General features: G+C 46.7%; 1 protein-coding gene across 2 annotated transcripts; it reads left to right on the forward strand.

The window, feature by feature from the left end:
• The first annotated feature begins 467 nt into the window (after positions 1–467).
• On the forward strand, positions 468–3,077 carry LOC109767329 (large ribosomal subunit protein uL3). Of its 2 annotated transcripts, none has more exons than XM_020326091.4 (6): positions 468–587; positions 797–902; positions 1,323–1,433; positions 1,732–2,036; positions 2,131–2,540; positions 2,634–3,077. In XM_020326091.4, exons 2-6 carry the CDS (start codon positions 818–820, stop codon positions 2,890–2,892), a joined length of 1,170 nt encoding a protein of 389 aa, XP_020181680.1. In that variant the 5' UTR covers positions 468–587; positions 797–817; the 3' UTR covers positions 2,893–3,077. The 2 variants fall into 2 exon arrangements, with proteins under 2 accessions (XP_020181680.1, XP_040245133.1); XM_040389199.3 differs by having other exon boundaries at positions 550–671.
• The last annotated feature ends 6,670 nt before the right edge of the window (positions 3,078–9,747 follow it).

Here is a 9,747-nt window from a genome sequence, read left to right on the forward strand (position 1 = left end):
CTGTGAAGGAGTACAACTCCTATTTGTCGCCTTACACGTCGGTTATAGTGCTTTTTGTAAACCGGCGCACACCCATGTAAGTATTTTTTCACTAGGCTTTTGGGGAAGCTTTTCATGATTATTCTGATGCGTGGGAAAATGCACGGTACAACTCCTATGTGAAAAACAAAAAAGTAAAAAAGCCTGTAAAAAACCGATTAAAAAGCCAAAAGTGCGTGCGGAAAATAAAAAAATCTGAAGAGAGTGCCCAGAGCACGACACGTGGTGGCGGCTAAGGGCGTGCCAAATGAGAAGATCTCAACCGACCCACAAGTGATAGTTGCAAGGCTCCCGAAAGAGCGCTTGTCAACTAGTTGCCCCAACAAACCCAAATCGATACGTGCTGGGAAAAGTTAAAGAAAAAAAAAAGAGTGCCCATTGGGTTCCAGCCCAGCCCGCGCACCTAGCCCACCAAGCCCGGCATTCCTGTCGGACCCAAGCCAAACCCTCGCATTCCGCAGTGATATATAAATAGCAGCACTAGGGTTACCCGCTTCGCCTTCTGCACACAGTTTGCGCCGCCGCTGCCGCCGTCCGCTCTACCCCAGGTGAGCACGCGCTACAATCCCTCCTGCCTCTTCGCCGATCTGCCGCTGCCGAAGCCATCACTTTCGCGTAGTTCCTTCGCGGAGGTCATATTCTCCCGCTGTTCTAGCGTTCAGCGTTGAGCGACCGGGACTCCGGCGCGTTTGGTATTTGCAGTTTGCGGCTCTAATGGTTGCAGATCTAATGGTCTCGGCTGTTTCTGGCATCGCAGGCAAGGAAGAGAGGAGCGGCGATGTCGCACCGCAAGTTCGAGCACCCGAGGCACGGTTCCCTCGGCTTCCTCCCCAGGAAGCGCTGCTCTCGCCACCGCGGAAAGGGTATGCACACCGAGTAACACTTGCATTAGAGCACCGATTCCATGGCGGGCCGTTTCTTTCCATGCTGATGTTATTGAGTGTTGTTTTCACACATAGCCTATAGTCTATCTCATTGTGCTTGTAAGGTTGTTTGATTCGGATGTACTAGTATGTTTTGTTGATACACTATATTGAATCCTGTAAATAGTAGCAAATGGTGCTTCACACCTTTCTAGAATTTCATTGCGAACTTCAGTAGTGTCAAATAGTTTTCGTTCCCTGAAATCTGTCTTAAAAATCCCTTGCACATCTATTCTTTCCTCAAATAAGGCAATTCTATTAAAAATTGCTGTTACCCTGTAACTATTTGCTTCCTTGGTTTTACAGTTCAGTGAATACTTATCTGGAGTTTGTCTTAGTAGTCTGTTTTTTCTTATGCAGTGAAGTCCTTCCCCAAGGATGACCAACAGAAGCCTTGCCACCTCACTGCCTTTCTGGGCTACAAGGCTGGAATGACCCACATTGTTCGTGAGGTCGAGAAGCCCGGATCCAGTATGTCTAACCCTTCCATTATTCTAATCACGTTTGTTTCATTACTGAAAATAATGAACAGGAACAATTCTTGTTTTGTAAATAATACAGTAACATGACCTTCAAGTAGCAATAGGCACGTAGATGCATGCATAGCTTGTTATTTAGTTTATCATGCTGGCCGGATACACTGTCCCTTCATGTTATATTTGCCAACCAAAGTTATCTTCTTTTAATAGGGCCCTGCATGTTATATTTGCTTGATTGTTTGCTCTTGTTGATTCTTAAGATCGCAAATGGTTGTTGTTACATCTTGCAGAGCTCCACAAGAAGGAAACCTGTGAGGCTGTTACCATCATTGAGACCCCTCCTCTGGTCATTGTTGGTCTTGTGGCCTATGTGAAGACCCCACGTGGCCTTCGCACTCTCAACTCTGTCTGGGCTCAGCACCTTAGCGAAGATGTGAGGAGAAGGTTCTATAAGAACTGGTGCAAGAGCAAGAAGAAGGCGTTCACAAAGTATGCCCTCAAGTATGACAGTGATGCAGGCAAGAAGGAAATCCAGTTGCAGCTTGAGAAAATGAAGAAGTACGCCACTATAGTCCGTGTTATTGCCCATACTCAGGTGTGAATGGCCATTTCCCTGTTCATCTTGGTCAAGTATTCTGTTTATTGTAAAATGTTTCACTCACCATTACTATGCCATTTCTGAATATCAGATTAGGAAGATGAAGGGCTTGAAACAGAAGAAGGCTCACCTCATGGAGATCCAGGTTAATGGTGGCACCATCGCAGACAAGGTTGACTATGGCTACAAGTTCTTTGAGAAGGAAGTCCCAGTTGAAGCGGTCTTCCAGAAAGATGAAATGGTTGACATCATTGGTGTCACCAAGGGTAAGGGGTACGAAGGTGTCGTCACTCGCTGGGGTGTGACCCGCCTTCCCCGCAAGACCCACAGGGGTCTCCGAAAGGTTGCCTGTATCGGTGCCTGGCATCCTGCTAGGGTTTCCTACACTGTTGCTCGTGCTGGTCAGAATGGTTACCACCACCGCACAGAGATGAACAAAAAGATTTACAAGATGGGCAAGTCTGGACAGGAGTCTCACGAGGCCTGCACTGAGTTTGACAGGTATCTTTGAGTGAATCTGATTAGGTGCATGCTCTCATCTGTTGTGCTCTTGAACATTTTCCATGAAACTGACGGCAATGGTGGTGCTTGCAGGACTGAGAAGGACATCACCCCGATGGGTGGCTTCCCTCACTATGGTGTGGTGAAGGGTGACTACCTCATGATCAAGGGCTGCTGTGTGGGCCCCAAGAAGAGAGTGGTGACCCTCCGCCAGTCCCTGTTGAAGCAGACCTCGCGGTTGGCCCTTGAGGAGATCAAGCTCAAGTTCATCGACACCTCATCCAAGTTCGGGCATGGCCGGTTCCAGACCACTGACGAGAAGCAGAAGTTCTACGGCAGGCTCAAGGCTTAGGCTGCGACAGATCTTATCCCATAGTGTTACCAGCTTTTTTTCTTGCTTTGTGGCAGATTGTTTGGGAACCGGTTTATGCATTGCAATTGCAACTCTGAGCTGCTGCGAATGTTTGAACTGATGAGGTTTATGCATTTTGAACTTAATAGTAATGCTATTTGCATGCCTTCAAATTTGGAAGCAAATGTTTCAGCTGTGCCCATGCTGTAGCCTCCACGTGGACAATCGTGTTGCGTGTTTGTAGTCACGATCTGGTATCAAACCTCAACCTGGCAGGATTAGTCGTGGGTAGGGTATGGGTTTAAGTGTATACCCGTGGTAAGGTATGAGTTGTCGACTTCACCCATGGGTAACCTGATTAGTCGTGGGTAGGGTATGGGTTTAAGTGTATACCCGTGGGTTACCCGATGGGTACTCGATTAATATAAATAATTAAATAAACTACTTATGCCCTATTGTATTTTATTCATTAATCTAAACACATTGATATATGACATATCACGTCATCATCGGCAGCCCTACAGCAGTAATGAACACGGCCATCACCAGGCCTATTCTCACTTCTGGTATGTTACCCACACGTTAGATATGGCCCATTTTTAACTTCAACAACTGGCCCATGCAAAATAGCTAGCAGCAGGCTGCACTGCAGAGCGTTGCACATGTCCACTAGGCCCATAAAAGATGAATCGTGTGTAGCGTAACACATGACATGCCCAGCGAACAGAAGAGAGGTTGGACCGTTTAGTACCACCTCGCCTGTGGGAGCGCATAGGAGGGGAGCTCCGTCTATAAATTGGAGACCGCTGGCTCATGCCGCTTGGAGTGGGCGCTGTATGTAAAATGCAACGTCTATGTCTCCTAAATAAAATAAAATATTTAAATTCCGTCAGACCCGATGGGTGCCCGATAGGATCGGGTCACCCGATGGGTTCGGGCGTGGGTCGAAGTCCAGACCCATGGGCAGGGTCGTGGGTCTAGGACAAACCCGATTTAGTAATAGGGTATGGGTCTGGTAGAGTTTGACCCGGGCAAACCCGACCCGACTGACAGGTTGAATCAAACCTATTCATGATCAGGGTCATGGCGCATAGAATGAGGGAAAATTTCGTTCAGAAAAAATTGTGCTTGTTCGAGGTCTTAACGCAGGGCGTCTAAGAGCAATCTTCAAATTTCAGCCTCATTTTCATGCGTTCATTAATTTGTTCATCGATGGAAGCGGAAGGGAAGGAATTGTTCTTTTTCAAAGGAAGCGGAAGGGAAGGAATTGTTGTTCATTGAAGGAAGCGGAGGGAAGGAAAGGCTTAGAGCATCTCTAGCAGCAGACGCTGTAAAAGCGCCTGGCCCGTATAATTCCGGCGACTATATGGTGGGTTTGGCCCTTTTTTGAGTCAGACTAGACCCGTATAGCCGCGCTGAGCCCTGACCTGTAAAGCGTTCACAATGGTCAGGAAAACGCCCCTCGTGCAGTATATCTACGGGTCCGTGGCCGCTATACAGGGTGAAACCCTATCCCCGCCGCCGCAAACCCTCTTTCCCCCTCCAATTTCTCACCGTCGGCAATCCAAATATGCCGCCTCACTCTGCTACCGCCAACGGATCCGCCACCATGTGGCGCGAGATGTGGAGCTCCGGCCGTGGCACCGGTGGAGGCGAGGACCCCGAGCGGAAGTGCTGGGTCGCCGCCGACGCAGCGAGGAAGCGGTCCGCCCGACGGTACACGAACCGGGGCCTTGAGCCACCGCCGTCCCTCCTCCACCACGAGAGAGGAGTGGCAGGCTCGACTCTCCAGCGCCGGTCAAGAGGAAGGCGGAGGAGCTCCCGCCGCTCAGAGCGGTGAAGAGGGAGCCCGAGGCGGAGGAGCCGCGCGCCGACATCATCGGGCCGGAGGACTACCTCCCCCCCCCGGAGGCGGACGCCGTCGAGGCGATGATTCTCGAGCGCCGTGCGCGGGAGGAGGACGAGGTGGCGCAGCTCCGCCGCCGGGACGAGGAGATCAACCAACTCCTGTACGAGCAGGGCCTCGCAAAGGCGCGGGAGTTCGACGAGAAGATGGAGGCGTGGCGCCGCGAAGCTGACGCGCAAGACTCCATGTACATCGACCTCACCTCCGACGATGACGACGAGCGATCGCCACCACGCCGCAGCGTCGCCGCCGCACCCGGAGGGCTCCAGTGAGCCCCATTTTGGGCACTAGGGTTAGGGGTAGGCGGCCTCCTCCGATCTAGTCTATGTAAAAATCAACTATGTATGGATCATCAAGTATCTATGGATGCACCTAGTTCTAATGTTTGTGTTCTTCTCTCTCGCGAAATTTTATTTTCAATTTTCAAAGGTCCACTTGAGGTTTCTGTTATGCCGCAGCTATTTTTGGCCCTTATCCGAGTGAAACTGCGAACTGTAAACCCCTTATAAGGGCTAGCCTTATAAGGGCCCTGCTAGAGATGCTCTTAATGTTGGGGAACGTAGCATGCAATTTCAAAAAAATTCCTACGATCACGCAAGATCTATCTAGGAGATGCATAGCAAGGAGACGGAGAGAGTCTGTCCACGTACCCTCGTAGACCGAAAGCGGAAGCGTTATATTAACGCGGTTGATGTAGTCGAACGTCTTCACGATCCAACCGATCCAAGTACCGAACATACGGCACCACCGTGTTCAGCACATGTTTAGCTCGATGACGTCCCTCGAACTCTTGATCCAGCAGAGGGTCGAGGGAGAGTTCCGTCAGCACGACGGCGTGGTGACGGTGATGGTGATGTGATCCGCGCAGGGCTTCGCCTAAGCACTACGACGCTATGACCGGAGGAGTAAACTGTGGAGGGGGGCACCGCACACGGCTAAGAGAACTATTGGTGTCCCTTTGGGGTGCCCCCTGCCCACTTATATAAAGGGGGGAGGAGAGAGGCCGACGGCCAGGAGGGGCGCCCCATGGGGGGAGTCCTACTTGGGCTCCTAGCCCAAGTAGGATCCCCCTTTTCCTTTCTCCACCGGAGGGAATAGGAAGGAGAGGGAGAGGGAAAGGGAAGGGGGGCGCCACCCCCTCCTCCTTGTCCTATTCGGACTCCCTAGGAGGGGGGCGCGCGGCCACCCTCGCGGGCTTCCCTCTCTCTCCCTTAGGCCCATGTGGGCCTGATACGTCTCTGACGTATCTATAATTTTTTATTGTTCCATGCTGTTATATTATCAATCTTGGATGTTTTATAATCATCTTATATCATTTTTTGGTACTAATCTATTGACATAGTGCCAAGTGCCAGTTGCTGTTTTTTCCATGTTTTTTAATCGCAGAAAATCAATACCATACGGAGTCCAAATGCCATGAAACTCCACCGAGAATTTTTATGGGCCAGAAGGAACACAACGGGACGTGGCTGCGCCTGGGGTGTGCCCCGAGGGGTCACAACCCACCAGGGCGCGCCAGGAGGCCCAGGCGCGCCCTGGTGGGTTGTGCCCACCTCGGGTGCCCCCCGGACCGCCTCTTTGCTCTATAAATACCCCAATATTCCAGAAACCCTAGGGGAGTCAACGGAATATTCATCCAGCCGCCGCAGAGTCCAGAACCACCAGATCCAATCTAGACACCATCTCGGATGGGGTTCACCACCTCCATTGGCGCCTCTCCGATGATGTGTGAGTAGTTCTTTGTAGACCTTCGGGTCCGTAGTTACTAGCTAGATGGCTTTCTCTCTCTCGCTGAATTCTCAATACAATGGTCTCTTGGAGATCCATATGATGTAACTCTTTTGCGGTGTGTTTGTTGGGATCGATGAACTTTGAGTTTATGACCAGATCTATCTTTTTATATCCATGAAAGTTATTTGAGTTTCTTTGATCTCTTATATGCATGATTGCTTATAGCCTCGTATTTCTTCTCTGACATTTGGGTTTTGTTTGGCCAACTTGATCTATTTATCTTGCAATGGGAAGAGGTGCTTTATAGTGGGTTCGATCTTACGGTGCTTGATCCCAGTGACAGAAAGGGAAACAACACGTATGTATCGTTGCTACTAAGGATAAAACGACGGGGTCTATCTCTACATAGATAGATCTTGTCTACATCATGTCATCGTTCTTATTGCATCACTCCGTTTTTCCATGAACTTAATACACTAGATGCATGCTGGATAGCGGTCGATGTGTGGAGTAATAGTAGTAGATGCAGGCAGGAGTCGGTTTACCAATCTTGGACGTGATGCCTATATAATGATCATTGCCTGGATATCGTCATAATTATTCGAAGTTCTATCAATTGCCCAACAGTAATTTGTTCATCCATCGTTTGCTATTTTTCTCGAGAGAAGCCACTAGTGAAACCTACGGCCCCCAGGTCTTTCTTCTCATATATTTGCCTTTGCGATCTACTTTTCTCTTGCATTTATTTTCAGATCTATTAATCTAAAAATACAAAAATACCTTGCTGCGTTTTATTTCTATTTATTTTATTTGCGATCTATCTATCATTTTACTACAAATTTATCTCACGTCCGTTTGCCTATCTTGAGGCGCCGTACCCCGGAAGGGATTGACAACCCCTTTAACACGTCGGCTTGCGAGGATTTGTTATCTGTGTGCAGGGGCTGTTTACGTTGTGTTGATTGGTTCTCCTACTGGTTCGATAACCTTGGTTTCATATCTAAGGGAAATACCTACCGCCGCTGTCCTGCATCATCCCTTCCTCTTTGGGGAAATACCGATGAAGCTTCAAGCGACATCTTGGCCCAACACTCCCCCGGGGGGTTCCGGTAACCCCTCGGTACTCCGGAAAAATACCCGAATCACTCAGAACCATTCCGATGTCCGAATTTAACCTTCCAATATATGAATCTTTACCTCTCGGCCATTTCGAGACTCCTCATCTTGTCCGTGATCTCATCCGGTACTCCGAACAAACTTCTGTCACCAAAAACACATAACTCATTGTACAAATCGTCATCGAACGTTAAGCGTGCTGACCCTACGTGTTCGAGAACTATGTAGACATGACCGAGACACATCTCTGGTCAATAACCAATAGCGGAACCTGGATGCTCATATTGGCTCCTACGTATTCTTCGAAGATCTTTATTGGTCAACCGCATAACAACATACGCCATTCCCTTTGTCATCGGTATGTTACTTGCCCGAGATTCGATCGTCGGTATCATCATTCCCTTTATCGGTCAAAATTATGAGTGTTTTGCTTTGTGTGACTTGGGTGCTAGTGTTTCTACAATTCCGAAATCTTTATGTGATGTGCTTGGTCTTACTAATCTTGAAGAATGTTCTTTGAATTTGCACTTGGCGGATTCTACAATTAAAAAGCCTATGGGAAGAATGAATGATGTTCTTATTCTTGCAAATAGGAATTTTGTGCCCATAGATTTTATTGTTCTTTATATTGATTGCAATCCGTCTTGCCCAATTATTCTTGGTAGACCGTTTTTACACACTACCGGTGCCGTGATTGATATGAAAGAAGGCAATATTAAGTTCCAATTTCCTTTGAGGAAGGGTATGGAACACTTTCCTAGAACAAGAATTAAGCCACCTTATGAATCAATCATGAGGATATCTTATGGATCTCGAACCAAAGATGACAAAACTTAGATCCTTGCTTTATGCGTTGCTAAGGGCGTAAAACTATAGCACTTGTTGGGAGGCAACCCAATGAATAAATTTTATTTCTACTTTTTGCTTTCTCTTCTTGAGTGTTAGCACAATTATGCTACTATTATGATTGTGTTTTTTGTGTTTTAATTAGTGTTTGTGCCAAGTAGAACCGATAGGATCTTCTTGGGTGATAGTTGTTTGATCTTGCTGAAAAAGACAGAAACTTTGTGCTCACGAAAACAATTCTCATTTTTTATCAGAAAGAGATTCTCCCCAATTCTTTTTGCAGAAGATTAATATACAAATTGCTCAGGTCGTCCTATTTTTTCAGAATTGTTGGAGTTCCAGAAGTTTTCGAAAAAGTCAGATTGCTACACACTGTTCTGTTTTGACAGATTCTGTTTTCTTTGTGTTGTGTGCTTATTTTGATGGCTCTATGGTTTTCTTTGATGAGTTTTTGCCATAGAAAATTTGGAATACGGTAGATATAGTACAAAAACGAAATATGAATTGGTTTGATACAATACTTATAGTAGTGGTTTGCTTTCTTATACTAACGGATCTCACGAAGGTTTTGTTGAGTTTTGTGTGATTGAAGTTTTCAAGTTTTGGGTTATGTTACGATGGAGGAAGAAAGGATGGAAGAGCCTAAGCTTGGGGATGCCCCGACATCCCAAGCTATTATCCAAAAATGAGCAACCAACTAATCTTGGGATGCCCCTGAGTGGCATCCTCGCTTTCTTCCAACGATCATCGGTATTTTACTCGAAACTATATTTTTATTCATCACATGATATGTGTTTTGCTTGGAGCGTATTGTATGATATGAGTCTTTGCTTGTTTTATTTTTTGTTTTAAGTCTTGATCCCTTGCTGGACACACCTATTTGAGAGAGCCAAAATTATGTCATGACTTGTTAGAATTGCTCTCCATGCCTCACTTTAACTTTTTTGAGCTATAGACTTGCTCTAGTGCTTCACTTATATCTTTTTGAGCACGGTGTGCTTAGTATTTTTTAAGACATGCTCTCTTGCTTCACTTAGATTTATTTGAGAGTTAGTAAAATTTTCAAGAAATTCACTCTTGCTTCACTTAAATTAATTTGAGAGAAAGAAAAATTATGCTCATGATCTTCACTTATATTTGTTTGAGCTTATGAAGAGCAACACATGAAAATTAGTCCCAAAGTGATAGATATCCAAGAAGGATATAATAAAAACTTTCATGAAGATCATTGGACAATAAACTTGATTGTTAGTAAT

This window comes from Aegilops tauschii, chromosome 5, assembly GCF_002575655.3.
Source record: "Aegilops tauschii subsp. strangulata cultivar AL8/78 chromosome 5, Aet v6.0, whole genome shotgun sequence".
Taxonomy (NCBI): domain Eukaryota; kingdom Viridiplantae; phylum Streptophyta; class Magnoliopsida; order Poales; family Poaceae; genus Aegilops; species Aegilops tauschii.